Source organism: Pelophylax lessonae (genome assembly GCF_965119305.1).
Source record: "Pelophylax lessonae genome assembly, chromosome: 1".
Classification (NCBI taxonomy): domain Eukaryota; kingdom Metazoa; phylum Chordata; class Amphibia; order Anura; family Ranidae; genus Pelophylax; species Pelophylax lessonae.
In genome coordinates, this window is record NC_138768.1 from 851,660,142 (window position 1) to 851,685,415 (window position 25,274).

Genomic DNA, 25,274 nt, shown 5'->3' on the forward strand with positions numbered 1-25,274 from the left:
TATATAGGAAGCCTCATAGTGAAATCCATTTGAAAATGGTATTTTATTTGAAATTAATCTGTCATATAAAACCACTGTACATGCATAAGAGACAGATTCAGAGGTAAACCGAACTAGTATAAAAACGAACCATAAAACAGTAGATGTTTATAATGAGGAGGCAGGCACGGATGTATGGAATCACTATAAGTGAAAAAAGGACGGGGAACGCCGGCTCCCGCGTGCATTCCACTCCGTCTGTCCAACTAACGGTCACGTGCCCCCTGTGTGCGTTCCAAAATGGCGCGTTTCGTCATCAAAGTGTGACGTCTTCAGATTCTGGAAAGACGTCGCACTTTGATGATGAAACGCGTCATTTTGGAACGCACGCAGGGGGCACGTGACCGGTATTTGGACAGACAGAGTGGAACACACGCAGGAGCCGGCGTTCCCCGTCCTTTTTTCACTTATAGTGATTCCATACATCCCTGCCTGCCTCCTCATTATAAACATCTACTGTTTTATGGTTCGGTTTTATACTAGTTCGGTTTACCTCTGAATCTGTCTCTTATGCATGTACAGTGGTTTTATATGACAGATTCATTTTTTTTTAATAAAATACCATTTTCAAATGGATTTCACTATAAGGCTTCCTATATATTTTTTTAATCCATCATTGGTCGGCCACGGAGTGCAGTAAAGGGGACTCTGTACTCAGGAGTAGCGTGAGGACCAGCTCTATTGCTTCAAAGTCCTGGAAAGAGAAATTCCACCTCCTTACAAGCTTGAATGATCCCCCTACCATAAGGTTAGAGGGGATCCAACATATCTGGTGAGCCTCCTGACAAACCCCCTGAGCACTGCGGTGACCCCTTATGAACTTTACTACCACCGCCTCTTCTTTGTTTTCTGTTTGGAATAGTAACATTGGGAGCTTTGGACTTACCTTATCTCTATATGCATGGTCTACATCCAATATAGAATGATCAATTTGTGGACACTATTCAATTTTTTGTTATTCTAATACTTATTTATCTTTGGATCTATACCTCTATTGGCTGGTTGCAGTTTATTTTTATAATTACACCCAGTTGGTTGTTTGGACAATTTTGAGGGGATATTATATACACATATTTATTTATTTATAGATTATTGCAAGCGCACTAAACGTGGGAGTTTATTCCTTTATACCCCCTCTTTTTTTACATACACTTTACCCAGCCTTTGGTCGGGCAGGAGTTTATTGCAGCTGCACTTTATATTTATATCTATATTTATATATATTTATATACATTAGTTTTAGTCCCCGTTCACATTAGGTCGCTCCGACTTAGGGGGCGACCTGTGAAGTGGCGTGCAGCGCGACTTCGGCGCGACTTGCACGGACTTCACATAATGGAAGTCAATGCAAGTCGCCTCCAGGTCGCCCCCAAGTAGTACAGGACCCTTTTTCTAAGTCGGAGCGACTTGTGTCGCTCCGACTTAGAACGGCTCCTGTACTACACAGTGGGAGCGACCATGCACGACTTGCCAGGCTGACCAAGTCGCCTGACAAGTCGTGCTAGTGTGAACCGGCACTTATTAGTAATTTATTATTTTTTTTACAGAATTATATATGGTGCATACTGTATATTTATATCATTATATTTATCACTTAGTATCCATTGGCGCAGGTGAACTCCCTTTTTATTCACTAGTGTATTTAAGCAATGATAGCCTCTGAACTGTCCCCTGCATGCCCAAAAGCTGTTCAGCAGGGAATGACACGCCTGCACTGGAAGTGACGAGTGACACCGATGCAGGCGCATAGACTCCTGGGATTGATGACGCTCATCTCCTAGGAGTCAATGCAAGGAGGAAGTGACGTCGGGGGCAGCGGCCACAGAGGGAGGAAGAGGAAGGAAGGTACGTATATTTTCATTAAAAACAAGGTAATTGAAACAAAAAAAAATGTTAAATATCCAATTCTTTTTCAGGTTTTTTAAAGTAAGCGGACGGTGCAAAAGTAGTTTTTAGGATGGAACTCCGCTTTAACACTTCTCTTGATTAGGGGTAACAGGTGTTTCACAGTTCAGTCAGATGACCCCCACCACATGAATTTGCCTCTCACCTTAAGGACCTAGTATACAGGCATAAAAATCCACTCTCAGTGTCCAGGGTACAGGGACACTCACGGATGAGGATGCCAGCAGAGAGCAGGGTTAGCCTCAAGGATACACTGACCCAAAATAGCACTCTGCAGCAAGGCAAACATTCCTCAACTGGTGTATCTTCATTAATTGGCAAGTATGTATCAAAGAAAATAATGTAACCTGTTGTAAGCCAAACCTTGACCTATGACCTCTCTTGCTATGGTCCAATCGTGCCTTCCGTTATGCGGGGGTGAGCAATCTTAGATTCCTCTGTCTCAGAGGAGTCTAAGATTGCTCACCCCCGCATAACGAAATGCGCGATTGCACCATAGCAAGAGAGGTCATAGGTCAAGGTTTGGCGTACAACAGGTTACATTATTTTCTGAATTACTTCTTTGATACATACTTGCCAATTAATGAAGATACACCAGTTGAGGAATGTTTGCCTTGCTGGAGAGTGCTATTTTGGGTCAGTGTATCCTTGAGGCTAACCCTGCTCTCTGCTGGCATCCTCATCCATGAGTGTCCCTGTACCCTGGACTCTGAGAGTGGATTTATATGCCTGTATACTAGGTCCTTAAGGTGAGAGGCTAATTCATGTGGTGGAGGTCATCTACACTGTGGAACACCTGTTACAGCAGGTGTGTAGACCTGGGAACTCAGTACGGAGATGGTGGGAACCTTCATGATGAGCACAGCAGGCGTGTAGACCTGGGAACTCAGTACGGAGATGGTGGGAACCTTCATGATGAGCACAGCAGGCATGTAGGACTGGGAACTCAGTACTGGGATGGTGGGAACCTTCATGATGAGCACAGCAGGCGTGTAGACCTGGGAACTCAGTACGGAGATGGTAGGAACCTTCATGATGAGCACAGCAGGTGTGTAGACCTGGGAACTCAGTACAGGGATGGTGGGAACCTTCATGATGAGCACAGCAGGTGTGTAGACCTGGGAACTCAGTACAGGGATGGTGGGAACCTTCATGATGAGCACAGCAGGCGTGTAGACCTGGGAACTCAGTACGGAGATGGTGGGAACCTTCATGATGAGCACAGCAGGCGTGTAGACCTGGGAACTCAGTATGGAGATGGTGGGAACCTTCATGATGAGCACAGCAGGTGTGTAGATCTGGGAACTCAGTACGGAGATGGTGGGAACCTTCATGATGAGCACAGCAGGCGTGTAGACCTGGGAACTCAGTACGGAGATGGTGGGAACCTTCATGATGAGCACAGCAGGCGTGTAGACCTGGGAACTCAGTATGGAGATGGTGGGAACCTTCATGATGAGCACAGCAGGTGTGTAGATCTGGGAACTCAGTACGGAGATGGTAGGAACCTTCATGATGAGCACAGCAGGCGTGTAGACCTGGGAACTCAGTACGGAGATGGTGGGGACCTTCATGATGAGCACAGCAGGCATGTAGAACAGGGAACTCAGTACAGGGATGGTGGGAACCTTCATGATGAGCACAGCAGGCGTGTAGACCTGGGAACTCAGTACGGAGATGGTGGGAACCTTCATGATGAGCACAGCAGGTGTGTAGACCTGGGAACTCAGTACGGAGATGGTGGGAACCTTCATGATGAGCACAGCAGGCGTGTAGACCTGGGAACTCAGTATGGAGATGGTGGGACCATTCCTGATGAGCACAGCAGGTGTGTAGACCTGGGAACTCAGTACGGAGATGGTGGGAACCTTCATGATGAGCACAGCAGGCGTGTAGACCTGGGAACTCAGTACGGAGATGGTGGGAACCTTCATGATGAGCACAGCAGGTGTGTAGACCTGGGAACTCAGTACGGAGATGGTGGGAACCTTCATGATGAGCACAGCAGGCATGTAGACCTGGGAACTCAGTACGGAGATGGTGGGAACCTTCATGATGAGCACAGCAGGTGTGTAGGACTGGGAACTCAGTACAGGGATGGTGGGAACCCTCATGATGAGCACAGCAGGCGTGTAGACCTGGAAACTCAGTACGGAGATGGTGGGAACCTTCATGATGAGCACAGCAGGCATGTAGGACTGGGAACTCAGTACTGGGATGGTGGGAACCTTCATGATGAGCACAGCAGGCGTGTAGACCTGGGAACTAAGTACGGAGATGGTAGGAACCTTCATGATGAGCACAGCAGGTGTGTAGACCTGGGAACTCAGTACAGGGATGGTGGGAACCTTCATGATGAGCACAGCAGGCGTGTAGACCTGGGAACTCAGTACAGAGATGGTGGGAACCTTCATGATAAGCATAGCAGGCGTGTAGACCTGGGAACTCAGTACGGAGATGGTGGGAACCTTCATGATGAGCACAGCAGGCGTGTAGACCTAGGAACTCAGTACGGAGATGGTGGGAACCTTCATGATGAGCACAGCAGGTGTGTAGACCTGGGAACTCAGTATGGAGATGGTAGGAACCTTCAGGATGAGCACAGCAGGCGTGTAGACCTGGGAACTCAGTACGGAGATGGTGGGAACCTTCATGATGAGCACAGCAGGTGTGTAGGACTGGGAACTCAGTACAGGGATGGTGGGAACCTTCATGATGAGCACAGCAGGCGTGTAGACCTGGGAACTCAGTACGGAGATGGTGGGAACCTTCATGATGAGCACAGCAGGTGTGTAGATCTGAGAACTCAGTACGGAGATGGTAGGAACCTTCATGATGAGCACAGCAGGCGTGTAGACCTGGGAACTCAGTACGGAGATGGTGGGGACCTTCATGATGAGCACAGCAGGCATATAGGACTGGGAACTCAGTACAGGGATGGTGGGAACCTTCATGACGAGCACAGCAGGCGTGTAGACCTGGGAACTCAGTACGGAGATGGTGGGAACCTTCATGATGAGCACAGCAGGCGTGTAGACCTGGGAACTCAGTACGGAGATGGTGGGAACCTTCATGATGAGCACAGCAGGTGTGTAGACCTGGGAACTCAGTACGGAGATGGTAGGAACCTTCATGATGAGCACAGCAGACGTGTAGACCTGGGAACTCAGTACGGAGATGGTGGGAACCTTCATGATGAGCACAGCAGGCGTGTAGACCTGGGAACTCAGTACGGAGTTGGTGGGAACCTTCATGATGAGCACAGCAGGCGTGTAGACCTGGGAACTCAGTATGGAGATGGTGGGAACCTTCATGATGAGCAAAGCAGGCGTGTAGACCTGGGAACTCAGTACAGGGATGGTGGAAACCTTCATGATGAGCACAGCAGGCCTGTAGACCTGGTAACTCAGTACGGAGATGGTGGGAACCTTCATGATGAGCACAGCAGGCGTGTAGACCTGGGAACTCAGTATGGAGATGGTGGGAACCTTCATGATGAGCACAGCAGGCGTGTAGACCTGGGAACTCGGTACGGAGATGGTAGGAACCTTCATGATGAGCACAGCAGGCATGTAGGACTGGGAACTCAGTACAGGGATGGTGGGAACTTTCATGATAGGCAAAGCAGGTGTGTAGGGCTGGGAATTCAGCAAAATAATGATGGGAAAAACAGGTGTGTAGAGCTGGGAACTCAGTACATGTATGGTGAGAACCTTCATTATGGGTACAGCAGTTTGAGGACCTGGGAACTCATCACAACAATGGAGGGAACCCCTATGATGGGCACAGCTGGTGTGTAGAGCTGGGTACTCAGCACAGGGATGGTGGGGACTTTTATGATGGGCACAGCAGGTGTGTAGAGCTGGGTACTCATCACAGGGATAGTGGGAACCCTGATAATGGCCAGAGCAGATTTACAGACCCAGGAACTCAGCACATGGATGGTGGAAGCCCCTCCTCATCGACACAGCAGATGTACAGACCTGGTAACTTAGGGCAGGGATTGTGAAGACCCCTCATATTGGGCACAGCAGGTGTAGAGACCTGGGAACTCAGTGCAGGAATGGTTGGATCCCCATCATAATGGACACAACAGGTTTACAGATTTGGGAACCGATACAGAATCCTCACTAACAGATTCTCTGAAAGACAACAGAAACTGACTGGTGGTTTACCCACATCTATCAACCAAACACTGAAATACAATTTGTGAGTGGACTGGTCCTTTAAGACGGCATTAAACCCCAAAACAAAAATGTCATATATTGCAGCTTACCAATCATTAGATGTAGTGGCTGTATTCTATTTTTAGGCTTATCTCCCTCTGTTTTCACCTGGTAGTCTGACCAGTAACATACCTCCTATATTACAGCGCCCCAACTCTGGATGAATGAGCACAGGGGGGAACCATTGGACAGCAGCATTGTCAGTCTGGGGGGAGGGGAATGTTAGATGTCCTAATAGATTGAAGATACACTAACAAATTGAAGCCAAATTCCAGTTCACACTTTTTAAGCGGTTACAGCAAACATTATTTTCCTTTTGTGATAAACATTTTTATGAATAAATAAAAGCTGTACATTGTAAACACCCCTTCCAGTGGTAAATGGTTTGCCTCAAACCTGTAACTGCTACATCTGGAGGACAGCTTGTTCTGTAGAAAAACAACAGACTTACTGGCCAGATCACCAGGTGAAAAATAAGGAAAGAAAGCCTAAAAAGAAAATAAATGCAGCCACCACATCTAACAATTGGTAGGCTGCAATATAATAAATGTTTGCTTTTGGGTTTATTACTGCATTAAGGTGGACCATTGCCCCTTGGTCTGTAGACTGCATTGGCTGTCCCCTGAACTGTATATAAGTGTTTCCCATGAGCCATCACTGCTGTGGTCTTTGTTTTAGACTGCAGCTGGCATTGCCCTCCATAGGGCAGTTTCTGGACAGGACAGGGTCACCGGGAACCCCCCGAAAACATTTCCGCCGTCTGTGTGTACATTACAGCTGAGAAGACGAAACTCTTTATTGAAAAGTCTTCCTGAGTGCCAGGCTGAGAGGAAGAGGAAGGGGAAAGGGATCAGCTGTTAACAGGAAAACAATAGAAGACTCAGGGACACAAATTAATGCAAGGAGAGCGTTAACAAACCTATATATGGGCAAGAGAGGGGAGCAGAGCCAGAATGACACCGCATCGGCCAAGTACAACACAGGCTGCTGAGCAAAAGCTAACTCACACCGTATACAGACACACAATCAATATCTACACTGTCCTATACAGACACCTTATACACATCTACACTGTATATTCCAATATACGCCCTATATACAGTAGACACCCCACACACATCCACACTGTACATGCCAATATACGCCCTATACAGACACTCTACATTCACCTACACTGTATATTCCAATATACACCCTATACAGACACTCTACACTCACCTACACTGTATAATCCAAAATAAGCCCTATACAGACACCCTACACTAATCTATACTGTATAATCCAATATACACCCTATACAGACACCCTACACACATCCACACTGTATAATCCAATATACGCCCTATACAGACACCCTACACTAATCTACACTGTATAATCCAATATAAACTCTATACAGACACCCTACACACATCAACACTGTATAATCCAATATACTCTCCATACAGACATCATACACACCTGCAGTGTATGATTCAATATAAACCCTATATAGACCTCCTACAGACATCTGCACTGTATAATACAATATACACCCCATACAGACATTCTACACATATCTGCGCTGTATAATTCAGTAAACACCCTATACAGACACCCTACACATATCTACAATGTACAATCAAATATACACCCTATACAGACACTCTACACACATCTACATTGTATAATCCAATAAGGGACTTTATTAATAGTACTTTGTTGACCATAGAAGGGTGCACCTCCCTTGCATTTTGTGGAGTTGTGACAGTTTTTACAAAACATTTATATATTTTTTTATAGATAATTGTACTATATTTGATTTTTAATTAATATCATCAATTTAAATGAATATGAATCAATTGTCGGCCATTAGGCTCGATTTACACTGGTGCGATGCGGGAAACCCTGCCAATCCTGTGCAAGTTCCCGCATTGCACCTGAATCAAAGACGGTTCACACTGACATCTGCAAACTGCTGGGGGTGTCAATATAAAGTTAATGACAACCGCAGATCGGATCGCAGATCGCAGTGCAAACTGTGAAATGGTACAGAAATCAGATCGCATGGGTGTTCACACCCATGCGATCCATTTCCAACGTGGACCAAAAAAAGGGCCCTGTACCTTTTTGGCCTGAATGTGATGCGAATATAAACTGTATGGCTGAATTCGCATCGCACAGACATCTCATGTGATCTGCACAGCAATGCAGCATGAATCACATGCGATGTCTGACTGTGTTCGCACCCCAGTGAACCCAGCCTGATTGGCACCTTTAGCTCAAGAGAAGCTGAAGAAAAATGTATCCCTTTAAATTCTATGTATGTCTTCACACTGGTCCGTTGTGCTTCTGTTTTGGTGTTAAAAATCCTGCTTGCTGCATTTCGCACCTCACTGTTGCATTGAAAACACAGCAAGAATGCATCATTAAAGCAGAGTTTCGGCCTCAAAAACAACTTTGGCCCATCCGCTTGCTGTAAATGCCCTGAAAAACAAATGGATGCTCCCGAATTTTTTTTTTTTACTTACCCTGTTTTTTAAGAAAGTATACTTACCTTCCTTCTACATCCTCCCTCTTCGTCTGCGGCCCGCGCCGTCTCTTCCTGTTTGCGATGACTCCTGGGAGCTGAACGTCATCGCTCCCACGGGTCAATGCGCCTGCACCGGCCCCGCTCGTCACCTCCGGGGCAGGCGCGTCATTCCCTGCTGAACAGCTTCTGGGCATGCCCAGAAGCTGTGCTGGGATGACGTGCATGCCCCGGAAGTGACGAGCGGGGCCGGTGCAGGGCATTCTGGGAAGAAGAGGACACGGAAGAGGACGCAGAAGAGGATCGCGCTGGCTTCAGCCGCCCACACCTGAGATGGCAGCGCTGGAGAAAAAATTTTCAAGGTAAGTATTTCTTCTAGTAAGCGCAACCCGGGACAGTTCAGAGGCTATCCATTGTGGAATGTACTAACCCTGACTGTACCGGGGGTATTTTTATCTAAATTTCACCCCCGAGGCCGGAACTCCGCTTTAATGCACCCGTGTTATGTTTTTGATGTCACATAACCTATGAAAAACAAACCATAAGCACAGTAAAATCCTGGTACAATGAGTGCAAATTCGTAGTAAAATCACGGCAAAATCGCAGTGAATTTGATAGGAATTTGCAAATTTGAAGTAAAATCACTTATCGCCACCTTTTTCTTTTATCAGCAAAATGCCGATAACACCATTTTCGCCCGATATGTTTCGGTGGCCGAATTTTTGGTACATCTCTAACCAAATTGCTTGGGAAAGGGATTTAGGCATAGAAACTGAGGTGGGGGATTGGCGATCCTGGACTTCACGCTTACACAAGGGCATTATGAATGTTGCCCTGATTGAGACAGGGTGCTCACGAGATGGTACTTAGTGCCAGAATGCCTCTCCAAGATGTACCCGGAATCATCAACCTCTTGCTTTGCTGTGGCCAGGTGGGTTCCACTCTCCATGTGTGGTGGACCTGTCCCAAAGTCCGGTGTTTCTGGTTACAGGTGCATTCTTGGATCTATTCAGGCACTAAAATATCCTTGGATCGCACCACTCAATGAACCCATGGAAAACATCCCGAGATCCACAAAGACTTTATTATATTACATGTTCTTGGCAGCAAAAATAGCTACTGCTTGGAAAAACCCTGTGATTGACTAAGCCCTAATGAAGCGAAAGCTTACCTGGATCATGCTATATGAACAACTTGTCAGTGTCCTGTGTGATAAACAATCCCTATTTGAAAAAGTATGGACCCCCTGGCTCTCTTATCTACAGGTCCCAGGCATCTGAGGTCGGGATCAATTAGTAGTCGAATGGATTTTTAGACAGGTGTGCACTCACTCGTCCAATTTTTTTTTTCTTTTTTCTTACTTTCCTTTTTCTTTATTCATGTCCGCTGCTCTTTTTATTTTCTGATGTACTTTTGGTTCTTTTTTTTTATCTCAAATAAAGTTTAATTGAATAAATTGTGCCAGCAGTACAGAATACAATACACAAAAGGAAGTAGGACCGCACTCCGACATGAAGAGTCCGATCCGTGTTGCCAACCTACTAGATTGAATTTTACTGACACAACACCCAAAATTTACTGGCACAGCCAAGTTTTTACTGGCATTTCCAAAAGTTACAAAATTACAGTTTTAAGTGCACATTTCAGTATCTAGGCTACAAACACGTACAATATGCAATTAACAACAATGTGATTTAAAGTAGGTATTAGTGCCGGTTCACACTGAAGTGGCACGACTTCGGGGGCGACCTGTGAAGTCGCGTGCACCGCGACTTCGGCGCGACTTGCACGGACTTCATATAATGAATGTCTATGCAAGTCGCTCCAGGTCGCCCCGAAGTAGTACAGGAACCTTTTTCTAAGTCGGAGCGACTTGTGTCACTCCTATAATGGCACTTTTCCACTGCAAGTACCGGCTCGGCTCTACTCGCCCCTGCTTGGCCCTGTTTGCTTTTCCACTGCTGGTACCGCATGGTACGGTGTTGGAACGGTTCGGTACGGTACGGTATGGTTTGCTTTTCCACTAAAGTAGTACTAAAGTTAAGTGGGTGGGATAACAATGGGGTGGGTGGGATTCTCTGACCAATCAGTGGCTAGTAGTGACTGCATGCAAAGGATTGTGGGATATGGTACCGGGTATGGTACCTCTTGGAACCACAATGGAGGTGGAACTGTTTTTGAGAGCCGTACCGTTCGGTTCCATGCAGTGGAAAAGCGCTGTCGTACCGTACCGTACCGAACCGTTCCTACACTATACCATGCGGTACCAGCAGTGGAAAAGCACAAAAGCGAGCCGAACCGTTCGGTTTCATGCAGTGGAAAAGCGCCATTAGAACGGTTCCTGTAGCACACAATGGACCGCGACGGACCGCGAGTTGTCAGGCTGACAAGTCGCCTGACAAGTCATGGTAGTATGAATGGACACTCAAAGCAAAAAAAAAAAAAATGTATTTAATTTTCAATATATATATATATATATATATATATATATATATATATATATATATAGTAATTCGCTTAGGGACAGGACACCCGATTGGTCTCATCCAGCTCTGGTTCTAAGCCAAGTATCACAGCCATATTTTTTACTGGCAACCTTTTCCTGTCACTGGCATTTACTGGCAGGAGAAAAATGCCCATTTTTTACTGGCGGCCAGTAGAAATACTGACGGTTGGCAACACTCCGATGGACTTTATTGATAAAACAATAATCCAAACTTGACAGGCATCATGGACAGACAGACGTATAAAAGCAGTTGACACGTTTCACAAATTAAATTAGCTTAATCGTAACATAACCTTCAGTTATGATTAAGTGAATTTAATTTGTGAAACGCGTCAGTTACTTTTGTACGTCTGTCTGTCCATGATGCCTGTCAAGTTTGGATTATTGTTTTACCAATAAAGTCCATTGGTTTCTTCATGTCAGAATGCGGTCTACTTCTTTTGTGTATTGGACATTGCTTGGATCCTGGGCCAGAAGCGCAGCCGACGTTGATGGTCCTATCACCTGCACCTGAGGGGCAACATTTCTTTTGTCTCCAGTACAGAATCCAGCTAAGTCAAAATACAGTAAAACATACTGATTTAAAAGCATAAAAGTAATACATCCATAGAAACATAGTAAACCATGACCATTAACCACTTAAGCCCCGGAAGATTTTACCCCCTTCCTGACCAGGGCCTATTTTGTGATTCGGCACTGCGTTGCTTTAACGGACAATTGCGCGGTCGTGCGACGCTGTACCTAAACGAATTTGACGTGCTTTTTTTGCCACAAACAGAGCTTTCTTTTGGTGGTATTTGATCACCTGTGCGATTTTTTGATCATGCGCTATAAAATAAAAAAAAGAGCGTCAATTTTGCAAAAATAACAATATTTTTCACATTTTTTTATATGAAATTCCCAAAAACATGTCAAAATTTTTTAACATTTTAGGCCAATTTGTTTTCTGTTACATATTTTTGGTAAAAAAAATTGCAAAAAGCATATTTTGATTGGTTTGCGCAAAAGTTATTGCGTTTACTAACAAAGGGAAAGATTTTTGTCATTTTTGTTGTTTTTTATTTTTTAACGCGTAATGGCGGCGATCTGCGATTTTTTTTTTTGACTGACATTTTTGACACTTTTGGGGTTACCAGTGAAATTGCACTGGCAGTGAAGGGGTTAACTTTTTTTGAGAGGGAGGGGTTATGTGTTTCCCTAGGGGCGTGATTCTAACTGTGATTGGCTGTGGCTTGAGGTGTAGGAACAGTGATCAACGGTCCTACATAGTAGAACCGTATGATCACCATTCCTACACAGGGGAGAATGACAGGCGGCTTTGTTTACATCAGCCGCCTGCCTTTCTCCCTCTCCACCCTACGATCGTGAGTGACCGGCGGACATCGGGTCCGCCGGTCACATGCGTGGGGGGGTCCGTGACCACCATAGCAGCCTCTGCTGAAAAATGTATTTTTCTAATCGGAGGGTATCCCGCATTTGAGCTAACCATTCCTTAGAAGTAGGGGGTTCTGTGGAGATCTAATGGCGATGTATTACCTTCCGGGCTTGAAACAATGCCCTCGTTATGGCCTGCCTAGGTGCATCATCTATCTGTAGGTCACTCAGAATTCCCAGCACACAGAGTTTTGGATCTTCAGGTATTTGTACCTGAAAGACATTGGCAATGGTGGCAGTGACCTCCTTCCAATATCTATGCAGCTTTGGGCAGCGCCACATAAGGTGAATCAAATCTCCCCAGTCTCTACTACACCTGGAGCATGTAGGGGACTCCCTCTGTACTTTTGGTTCTTTAGTTGGACCCTTAATTTTAATTTAAGGCTACTGACAAGATTTTCTATGTGACAAATTACCTTAAAAGATAGAATGTTGATATCTTTGCGTTTCTTTTTTTTGTTGATATCTGAATAGAGATATAACTTCACTTTTGGTACCATAGCAGTTCCTACAGTGATAATAGTTAGCCTACTACTATGGTTAATACCTGCCCAGGTGATAGGGCGGGCGAGTGTAGTCCTGCTCGACCCTTCCTCCAGGCTAACAAAGTTGATTTGAAGTATGGCCCACATGTTACCGGGCCTCTCTTAGAATGTTGTCAAATACGTAGTATTACGTTGGACTCTCCATGGTTGACCACTTGGACTTGCTTATGGACTTTCCATGGATTAATAGCGAACCCCTCATAATCTTTCATTATTGTCACTAATTTTCCTTATTGTACACTGACTATGATAAAAGTTCTATTTTGTACCCTATTCTTTTACTCAACAAATTTTTTTCTTGTTAATTAAAACAGAAAAGACCTTTCATATGACTATGCTTGCCTTCTTCCTGGTAGTGGGGGGCGGAGTTACAGGACACTGTGCAGACACACCCTGCGCCTGTAGTCCATAGACTGTTCAGCCTGAGGAAAGATGCAGGCTGTGCTTGAGCAGGGGGCGTGTTAGAGAGGGAGGCAGTGATTGGGCGGGGGTATATGCAAGAGGCAGGCGCAATAACACAGATCAGCTTTTGTGCTTTGTGTGGTCAAATCAGAATAAGGAAAAAAAGTTGACTGGCAGAATCAACCGGATACTTCAGATGGAAGAAATACATGACAATGGTAGAGACTATGATCTATAAAATACACATAGAAAAATAAAAGAAATATTTAGGGTAACATACACTTTAAGGTCTGCACAGACTTTAACAGTAACAGACAGTAAAGCAATCAGTATTACCCATCAGACCAGTAATTCCTTCTCAGATATAAATTCTATTTTTTGTTTGTTAAAGAAATAAATAATTGCAGAGATCAGTCATAATAAAAGCTCAACCCAAAATTTGGTAACTGCTGCAGGCTATAATACGACACTCTATGAATTATATATACAGTATCTCGCAAAAGTGAGTACACCCCTCACATTTTTGTAAATATTTTATTCTATCTTTTCATGTGACAACACTGAAGAAATGACACTTTGCTACAATGTAAAGTAGTGAGTGTACAGCTTGTATAACAGTGTAAATTTACTGTCCCCTCAAAATAACTCAACATACAGCCATTAATGTCTAAACCGCTGGCAACAAAAGTGAGTACACCCCTAAGTGAAAATGTCCAAATTAGGCCCAATTATCCATTTTCCCTCCCCAGTGTAATTTGGCTCGTTAGTGTTACAAGGTCCCAGGTGTGAATGGGGAGCAGGTGGGTTAAATTTGGTGTTATCGCTCTCACTCTCTCATACTGGTCACTGGAAGTTCAACATGGCACCTCATGGCAAAGAACTCTCTGAGGATCTGAAAAAAAGAATTGTTGATCTACGTAAAGATGGCCTAGGCTATAAGAAGATTGCCAAGACCCTGAAACTGAGCTGCATCACAATGGCTACGACCATACAGCAGTTTAACAGGACTGGTTCCACTCAGAACAGGCCTCTCCATGGTCGACAAAAGAAGTTGAGTGCAATAGCTCAGCGTCATATCCAGAGGTTGTCTTTGGGAAATAGACGTATGAGTGCTGCCAGCATTGCTGCAGAGGTTGAAGGGGTGGGGGGTCAGCCTGTCAGTGCTCAGACCATACACCGCACACTGCATCAAATTGGTCTGAATGGCTGTCATCCCAGAAGGAAGCCTCTTCTAAAGATGATGCACAAGAAAGCCCTCAAACAGTTTGCTGAAGACAAGCAGACTAAGGACATGGATTACTGGAACCATGTCCTGTGGTTTGATGAGACCAAGATAAACTTAATTGGTTCAGATGGTGTCAAGCGTGTGTGGCGGCATCCAGGAGAGGAGTATAAAGACAAGTGTGTCTTGCCTACAGTCAAGCATGGTGGTGGGAGTGTCATGGTCTGAGGCTGCATGAGTGCTGCCGGCACTGGGGAGTTACAGTTCATTGAGGGAACCATGAATGCCAACATGTACTGTGACATACTGAAGCAGAAAATTATTATTATTATACAGGATTTATATAGTGCCAACAGTTTGCGCAGCGCTATACAAGACAATACAGTTACAATACAATTCAATACAGGAGGGATTAGAGCTTACAATCTAGAAGTAGATATGCTCCCTTTGGAGACTGGGGCGCAGGGCAGTATTCCAACATGATAACGACCCCAAACACACCTCCAAGACGACCACTGCCTTGCTAAAGAAGCTGAGGGTAAAGGTGATGGACTGGTCAAGCATGTCTCCAGACCTAAACCCTATTGAGCATCTGTGTCACATCCTCAAACAAAAGGTGGAGGAGCGCAAAGTCTCTAACATCCACCAGCTCCGTGATGTCATCATGGAGGAGTGGAAGAGGACTCCAGTGGCAACCTGTGAAGCTCTGGTGATCTCCATGCCCAAGAGGGTTAAGGCAGTGCTGGAAAATAATGGTGGCCACACAAAATATTCACACTTTGGGCCCAATTTGGACATTGTCACTCAGGGGTGTACTCACTTTTGTTGCCAGCGGTTTAGACATTAACCGCTTGCCGACCGCTGCACGACTATTTACTGCGGCGGTCAGTCCCTCACAGGCAAAGCGACGTAGTACTACGTCGCTAGCCTGTGAGGGTCTAGGGAGCTCCCGCGCACCGCCGGAGGCGTGCTCCCGCTCAGTCACGGACCCCCCCCCCCCCCCGCACGTGTGACTGGCAGACCCGATGTCCGCCGGTCACTCGCGATCGTCCGTTAGAGCGGGAGAAAGGCAGGCGGCTAATGTTAACAAGCCGCCTGTCATTCTCCCCTGTGTAAGAATGGAGATCATACGGTTCTACTATGTAGGACCGTTGATCACTGTTCCTACACCTCAAGCCACAGCCAATCACAGTTAGAATCACACCCCTAGGGACACACATAACCCCTCCCTCTAAAAAAAAGTTAACCCCTTCACTGCCAGTGTCATTTTACAGTAACAGTGCATATGTATAGCACTGATTACTGTAGTAATGTCACTGGTACCCCCAAAAATGTCAGTCAAGGGTCCGATCTGTCCGCCGCAATGTCGCAGTACCGCAAAAAAATTACAGATCGCCACCATGACGCGTTAAAAAAAAAAAACAACAAAAATGACAACAATCTTTCCCTTTGTTAGTAAACGCGATAACTTTTGCGCAAACCAATCAAAATACGCTTTTTGCGATTTTTTTTTACCAAACATATGTAGCATAAAACAAATTGGCCGAAAATGTTAAAAAATTTTGATTTTTACATTTTTTTGGGGGGGAATTTCATATAAAAAATTTTGAAAAATATTGTTATTTTTGCAAAATTGATGCTCTTTTTTTGTTTATAGCGCATAATCAAAAATCGCACAGGAGATCAAATACTACCAAAAGAAAGCTCTGTTTGTGGGAAAAAAAGGACGTCAAATTAGTTTAGGTACAGCGTCGCACGACCGCGCAATTGTCCGTTAAAGTCATGCAGTGCCAAATCGCAAAATAGGCCCTGGTCAGGAAGGGGGTAAAATCTCCCGGGGCTTAAGTGGTTAATGGCTGTGTGTTGAGTTATTTTGAGGGGAAAGCTAGTAATTTACACTGTTATACAAGCTGTACACTCACTACTTTACATTGTAGCAAAGTGTCATTTCTTCAGTGTTGTCACATGAAAAGGTAGAATAAAATATTTACAAAAATGTGAGGGGTGTACTGACTTTTGTGAGATATTATATGTACTGTATATATATATGTGAAGATACTCTGAATAAAAGTCAGCGGTGATCACCATACATATGCGATTCGGTGTTTTCAAGAAGAGAAAACCAAAGAAACAAAAAAAAAGAAACAAAGTTTATAAATAGTATTCTCTATAAGATGCTATATAGGGACACAAGCTAAACAACTGTAACCCAGTCTCTAGGAGATTGGGATGTTGGGTGGGATAACACGTTGCCTGACAGCCGCCTTGCAGTTCCATGTTTTGCAATTGTTTAATTTGTGTCCCTATGTGGTGACTTGGAGGATACTATTTATAAACTTTGTTTCCTCTTTTTGCAAACATCTGGTTCTATATCTGCCTAATATTATATCACCATCTACAGAGTCCTCCATAGACTGAGTGTTAGGATAGGGAAGAGTTGGACAGGAAGAACGCCTGTGGTGATCACACGCTGTGTCACCCTTTAATTAACCCCTGGAAGGGAGGAAGAAAATGTGACATGTCTCCCATCCTGCTCTTCCTTTCCAGTTATATGACGGAATTCCCCATTTATGAGGATGATGGCCAGGTGGACCTCAGAACAGAGTTCATCCGACCAACACCAAACTACGGTCAGCTCTCTACGTTGTGGTGTTATAATATAGAAGAACAGCAGAGTACTACTTACTGTACTAGATACGAGTCTCAGGAACATGCAATTATTCATGTTTAGTACAACTCACCATATCCCATTATTTCACACGTGTGTCACAACATATAGTACAACCTCTCATCTCTATAGAGCAGCGGTCACTAAATGGCGGCCCGCGGTCCATTGGCGGCCCGCGCGATGCTTCCGCCCGGACCGCCACCTGTATTCTGCCCCCTCCTCACTGCGGCTCCCGGCTCACTTGCAGCCGGTGTCCTGTCAGGCCGCGAGCCGCGAGTAGGGGCGTGACGTCACGCGCGCGCCCTGCCCCCTGCTCCTGACTGATAGACATTGCGGTGTCCTGTCGGGCCGCGAGTAGGGGGCGTGACGTCACTCGCGCGTCCCGCCCCCTGCTCCTGACTGCGGCTTCCTCTAAGCAGGGCAGCGAGCTAGGGTGTGACACTATGTGCACGCCCCGCCCCCCTGTTCGCGGCTTTTGGACAGCTCCTGGCTCCAGGTATGTGGAGGACATTTTTAGAGGGGAATATCTGCATTTAAAAAAAAACCTCTCAAGCTTTAACAAGTGTGCAGACAAGTGGCATATTTTGTTGTGCTCATTAGAGTGCCCCATAAAAGAAACAAAATATGCCCATCAGAGTACTCCCTTGACATAAAATGTGCCCCATATTTTATGCTAAGGGACAAGCTGATGGGCATATTTTATGTTAAGGGGCACGTTAATGGGCATATTTTATGTTGAGCGCAACGCTGATTTACACGTTTTGTTTTGCCCATCAGAATGCCCCCTAACATAAAATGTGCCCATCAGAGTGTACCTTATTTTATGTTAATGGTCACACTGATGGGAATATTTTATGTTAAGGGGCACTCTGATGTGCATATTTATGCTGTGGTACACACTGATGGGCATATTTTATGTTAAGGGGCACTCTGATGGACATATTTATGCTATGGGGAACTCTAATGGGCATATTTTATGTTAAGAGCAACGCTGATTTACACGTTTTCTTTTGCCCATCAGCGATCCCACCATCATAAAATATGCCCATCAGGGTGCCCCCTAACATAAAATGTGCCCATCAGCATGACCCTTAACATAAAATATGCCCATCAGCGTGCCCCTTATTTTATGTTAAGGGTCACGCTGATGGGCAAATGTTATGCTAAGGGGCACGCTGATGGGCATATTTTATGTTAAGGGTCACGCTGGTGGGCACATTTTGTTCTGCCCATCAGAGTGCCCCTAACATAAAATGTGCCCATCAGCTTGCCCCTTATTTTATGTTAAGGGTCATGCTGATGGGCATATTTTATGTTAAGGGGCATGCTGATGTGCATATTTATGCTGTAGTACACACTGATGGGCATATTTTATGTTAAGGGGCATGCTGATGTGCATATTTATGCTGTGGTACACTCTGATGGACATATTTATGCTATGGGGCACACTGATGGGCATTTTTTATGTTAAGGGGCACTCTAATAGGCATATTTTATGTTAAGAGCAACGCTGATTTACACGTTTTGTTTTGCCCATCAGCGTGCCCCCTAACAAAATGTGCCCATCAGAGTGCCCCCTAACATAAAATGTGCCCATCAGCGTGCCCCCTAACATAAAATGTGCCCATCAGAGTGCCCCCTAACACAAAATGTGCCCATCAGCGTGCCCCTTATTTTATGTTAAGGGTCACGCTGATGGGCAAATTTTATGCTAAGGGTCACGCTCTCGGACACATTTTATGTTAAGGGGCACTCAAATGGGCATATTTTATGTTAAGAACAACGCTGATGAACACGTTTTGTTTTGCCCATCTTTCTGAGTCATAGCACAGACTTCAGATCCGGACCTCGGCCCAAAGAAAATTTTAGCGACCGGACCTCCTTGAATTTTAATTCATTACCCCTGCTATAGAGGATACTCCACCATATAAAGGGAAACTCTTCACACTGCACCACAGCACAACTTCCTGCAACTTGTCATTAACTATCAGCACAGTATAAAGTAGGGATAGACCGATATGGTATTTTCAGGGCCGATATGGGCCGATATTTTGTACATTTAAAGTTTTGAAAAATAAAGACAATTTTTTGACACAAATCTGGTACTGAACAACATGTTAATTTTGTTTAATGTTTAATGGCTGGCTTGCTGGCACCCTGTGGTGGGTGGCTGGCTGGCTGGCACCCTGTGGTGGGTGGCTGGCTGGCTGGCACCCTGTGGTGGAATGGCTGGCTGGCACCCTGTGGTGGGTGGCTGGCTGGCTGGCACCCTGTGGTGGAATGGCTGGCTGGCACCCTGTGGTGGGTGGCTGGCTGGCTGGCACCCTGTGGTGTACAAGTGGAGTACAGATGATGGCGGTGGTATGTGTAGAGATGATAGTGGTGGTATGTGTAGAGATGATGGCAGTGGGATGTGTAGAGATGATGGCGGTCGGATGTGTGGAGATGATGGCGGTGGTATGTGTAGAGATGATGGCGGTGGTATGTGTAGCGATGATGGAGGTGGTATGTGTAGGAATGATGGCGGTGGTATGTGTAGGAATGATGGCGGTGGTATGTGTAGAGATGATGGTGGTGGTATGTGTAGGAATGATGGCGGTGGTATGTGTAGGAATGATGGCGGTGGTATGTGTAGAGATGATGGAGGTGGTATGTGTAGGAATGATGGCGGTGGTATGTGTAGAGATGATGGTGGTGGTATGTGTAGAGATGATCTGTGGTGTAAACAGACCCACATTGCTTTGTACACATTTCCTGCTACAAGCCTGGACGTCCTCTATAAACATCTATCTGCCTCCCAAACCTATCCAAGACTCACCATTACATGTTACAATCTAACCGATCTTTACCCCAAACTATAATATAAGGATCTATCTAAATTATCCAATTAGTACGCAGACAGGCCATTATACAACATACAGATCTAATAGAGATCAGATTGTAGAGTGGGTGGGGGGGCCTAAAATATACTGTAGGGTACAAGCTTCACAGGTGCATGCGGGGTAATAACGCACTGGAAATGCAGCAAAGAATGCATATGCACTGTGTTGGAGCTGTGTGAAAGCAGCCTAAGGAAAACGCATGAAAACATGCGTTCACTTGATAACGAATTATAAAACAGATGACAGCGGACGAATGTGAACCCAACCTTAGGACTCATTTACACCCCAACTCCCTGCAGATCTGCTCATGCATTTAGCCCATGTTACCATTGACTGCGGCTTTAAAATCGCACTACTTCATCTGAAATCGCACGATTTTAAAGCCGCATGCCTGTGCGACTTCGGGCGTGACTTAGAAAACATCTGTGCAGCTTCATGCACAGATGTCTATGCAAGATGCACCCGAAATCACCAAGAGTAATGCAAGAACTACTTTTTCCAGTCGGCGTCGCACCGTTTTCAACAGTGTGGTTGCCGGCAATAGGATGCGACTTGTCATGCGATTTCACCGGGTCACTCCAATGTGAATGGGGGCTTACGTGCATTTGCAGAGCTTTGGCAGTGCACTTGCGGCGTGTTTTTTTTTAGACATTATTTTTATTTACTTTGATTTTACATGCATTTGAGTTGCATTCAAATGCGTTTTTTACTAATACCTGCAATAAAAATGCAGCATGCTGGTTTTTTTTTTTTAATTACACATGAAAGCACCGCAATGGGGCTGACAGAATTACGTTCATTTTATTTGCATATGCGTTTACACTACTTTTTAAAAACATGTAAATGAGCCCAACCGACAAACACATCAACGCACATTAATCACTTGCCGATCGCATAACGTACATTTACTGCAGCAAAGTGGTTCTATTGCACGAAATCACATACCTGTACGTCATTTCGTGCAATAGCCACTCGGTGGTGTGGGTGCACTGCGGGAGGCACAATTGCACACTGATTGGACAGAGGGGGGGGGGCCAATCAGCGGGTACGGCGGGCCCGATGTCCGCTGGCCACTTGTGATTGTTCATGAGGGAGGGAGAACGAAGGTCTGTCTATGTAAACAAGGGGGGAAGGGGGAGAAGATAGAGATCTTGTGTCCCTGCTAAGCAGGAACATGGATTTCTGTCTTCCCCCAGTCAGAGCACCTCCCCAACACAGTTAGAAAACACCCCCTAGGGACACATTTAACCCTTTGATCGCCCCTGGTGTTAACCCCTTCCCTGCCAGTGTAATTTTACAGTAACAGAACATACTTTTAGCACTGATTACAGTAGTAATGTCACTGGTCCCCCCAAAAGTGTCAAAAATGTCAGTTAGGGGTCCGATCTGTCCGCCGCAATGTCGCAGTCCCGCTATAAATCACTGACTGCCGCCATTACTAGTAAAAAAAAAAAAAATTGAATAAAAATGCCATAAAAATATCCCAGAGTTTGTAGATAACTTTATAATCAGTATACGCTTATTGGGATTTTTTTTTACCAGAAATATGTAGCGGAATCCAAATTGGCCTAAGATAATGAAAAAATTCGATTTTTTTATTGGGAATGTTTTATAGCAGAATGTGAAAAATATTGTTTTTTTTTTCAGAATTGTTGGTCTTTTTTTATAGCGCAAAAAATAAAAATCGCAGAGGTGATCAAATACCTCCAAAAGAAAGTCCTATTTGTGGGGAAAAAAAGACATCAATTTTATTTGGGTACAGCGTCGCACGACCGCGCAATTGTCAGTTAAAGTAATGCAGTGCCGAATCGCAAAAAATGGCCTGGTCATTAAGGGGGGTAAATCTTCCGGGGCTGACGTGGTTAAAAAAGTTAAAAAAAAAAAAAAACACATAAAAGTGGAAAGGCAAATAGTGTGATGCTAAAGTAAAGCTGATCACTGTAATGTCACTGGTCCGCCTAAAAAGTGTCAAAACGTGTCAGTTAGGTGTCCAATTTGTTTGCCGCAATGTCGCAGTCCCGCTATAAATCGCTGATCGCCGCCATTACTAGTAAAAAAAAAAATTAATAAAAATGCCATAAAAATATCCCATAGTTTGTAGATAACTTTTGCGCAAACCAATCAATATACGCTTATTGGATTTTTTTTAACCAAAAATATGTGACGGAATACAAACTGGCCTAAAATGATGAAGAAATTTTATTTTTTACATTTTTTATTGGATATGTTTTATAGCAGAAAGTAAAAAATTATTATTTTTTTTTTTTTTTTTTCAAAATTGTTGCTTTTTTTTTGTTTATAGCGCAAAAAATAAAAACCGCAGAGGTGATCAAATACCACCAAAAGAAAGCTCTATTTGTGGGAAAAAAAGGACATCAATTGTATTTGTGTACAGCGTTGCATGCCTGCGCAATTGTCCGTTAAAGTAATGCAGTGCCGTATGGCAAAAAATGGCCTGATCATTAAGGGGGGTAAAATATTCCGGGGCTAAAGTGGTTTAAAAAGTTTTTTTTAAAAAAAAAACACATAGAAGTGGAAAGGGGAATGGTGTGAGCGTAGAGTAAAGCTGAACCCCCAGACGCACACTCACCATCACCCCCAATAAATCACCATCACCCCCAATATATCACCATCACCCCCCAATAAATCCCCATCACCCCCAATAAATCCCCATCACCCCCAATAAATCACCATCACCCCCAATAAATCACCATCACCACCAATAAATCCCCATCACCCCCAATAAATCCCCATCACCACCAATATATCACCATTACCCCCAATATATCACCATCACCCCCAATAAATCCCCATCACCCCCAATATATCACCATCACCCCCAATAAATCACCATCACCCCAATATATCACCATCACCCGCAATATATCACCATCACCCCCAATAAATCACCATCAACCCCAATAAATCCCCATCACCCCCAAATAAATCCCCATCACCCCCAATAAATCACCATCACCACCAATAAATCCCCATCACCCCCAATAAATCACCATCACCACCAATAAATCCCCATCACCACCAATATATCACCATTACCCCCAATATATCACCATCACCCCCAATATATCACCATTACCCCCAATATATCACCATTACTCGCAATAAATCACCCCCAATATATCACCATCACCCCCCCAATAAATCACCATCACCCCAATAAATCACCATCACCCCCCAATAAATCACCATCACCCCCCAATAAATCCCCATCACCCCCAATATATCACCATTACCCCCCAATAAATCACCATCACCCCCAATATATCACCATTACCCCCCAATAAATAACCATCACCCCCTACCTGGGAAGCTGGGAATGTATGAACTGACAATGACACTACAGAGAATATTATACTAATAAAGAAAGAAAGAAATCAGGAACTTTGTGAAAACTCCTGGACACATCCAGAGGCAAAAAATAAAAACCAATCCAGCAGCAGCAGCTGGAAATGCTGTAGTGTGCATCCATTGATGAGCAGTGCGCTGAGATGGACTCACCTTTGAAGGACAGCCTGGTGACCGGGTCACAGTTCTTGTCCCCCTTGGTAAGGTAGGACAGATTATTGGCCCTCTGCAGCACACAGCGCAGCATTGTCAGCAGTAGTCCCGCACACTCCTCACCCCGACTCCCGCACTTCTCATTCAGAATCAGCACTCTGGAGGATGCAAAGGCTGAGCCAGAGAAGGGGCGGGGCCCGGACACACTACTGACACCTCGCCACGCCTACCTCCGCACAAACCGCGCCCACCTCTGTCTGGGAATGTGCATTGCGATGTGTGCAAGTCTCAGCCTGTAGGAGGATTCCTGCAAACTTCACACAGAGGGGATAATCATTTATTTTACTCATAGATTACATATTATTATTATTATTCTCATTGGAGGGGGGCTGTCCTTTTATTATTATTATTATTACACAGCTCCCATCTGTTCCTGATTTCAAGGGACTGTCCCTAATCTGGAGCAATATCTATCTGTCCCCTCTCTCCTCCTCATTTTGCTCTGATCTATGTATAGTTGTATATAAAATTCATTTTTTTATCTTTCAGAAAGTGTTTCCCAGTGCTAAACCTTTCCTCCAATTTCTAAATTGCTGCATTTGTACATTTTAAAACCCAATATAAAGGAATAATAGTAAAATAAAAGCACTTGAGGGTGTAAAGGGGGGTTATAAGGTCAGAAGTTTAAAGCGGAGTTCCACCCAAAAGTGAAACTTCCGCTTTAACCACTTCTGGACCGGAAGGTTTCCCCCCTTTAATGACCAGGCCATTTTGTGCGATTCGGCACTGCGTTACTTTAACGAACAATTGCGCAGTCGTGCGATGCTGTACCCAAATACAATTGATGTCCTTTTTCCCCACAAATAGAGCTTTCTTTTGGTGGTATTTGATTACCTGTGCGATTTTTATTTTTTGCGCTATAAACAAAAAAAAAGCGACAATTCTGATAAAAAAGCAATATTTTAATTTCTGCTATAAAACATTTCCAAAAAAAAAAAAACATTTAACGTGTTCCCGACCGCCTGCTGCCGATTTAGTGTGACCCTCCTCCGTAGACCTACGTTGGTCGCGCGCCTGCAGCTAGGGGGCGAGCGCGCGCTGCTGGTGGCACGCTCTCACCCCCACTCGGCAGCGAGGACTCCGATACAGGGGGCAGGTGGCTCCGATTGCCACCGGGCCGGCCACCTGCGATTGCTCCTCACTGAGAGAGAAGGATGGTCAGCTGAAACACAGCTGACCGTTCTTCTCCCTGGAATGATCACAGAGCCCCTGTGATCCTTCTATATAGGATCGCATGTCTCTATGATCATTTCACAAGTCACGCCCCCATACAGTTAGAAACACTCCCCATGGCTCACATTTAACCCCTTGATCACCCACACTGTTAGCCCCTTCCCTGCCAGTGTCATTATTACAG

The 25,274-nt window shown here is 44.8% G+C and overlaps 1 protein-coding gene across 1 annotated transcript in view; it reads right to left on the reverse strand.

Annotated features, from left to right (window-relative positions):
- Positions 1–23,988, reverse strand: part of DYSF (dysferlin) — a 412,280-nt gene extending 388,292 nt beyond the window's left edge. Inside the window, exon 1 of the mRNA XM_082264486.1 lies at positions 23,858–23,988. Coding sequence (XP_082120612.1) covers positions 23,858–23,951 — 94 coding nt within the window. The 5' untranslated portion in view covers positions 23,952–23,988. The remainder of the gene's footprint in view (positions 1–23,857) is intronic.
- Positions 23,989–25,274: the final 1,286 nt, after the last annotated feature.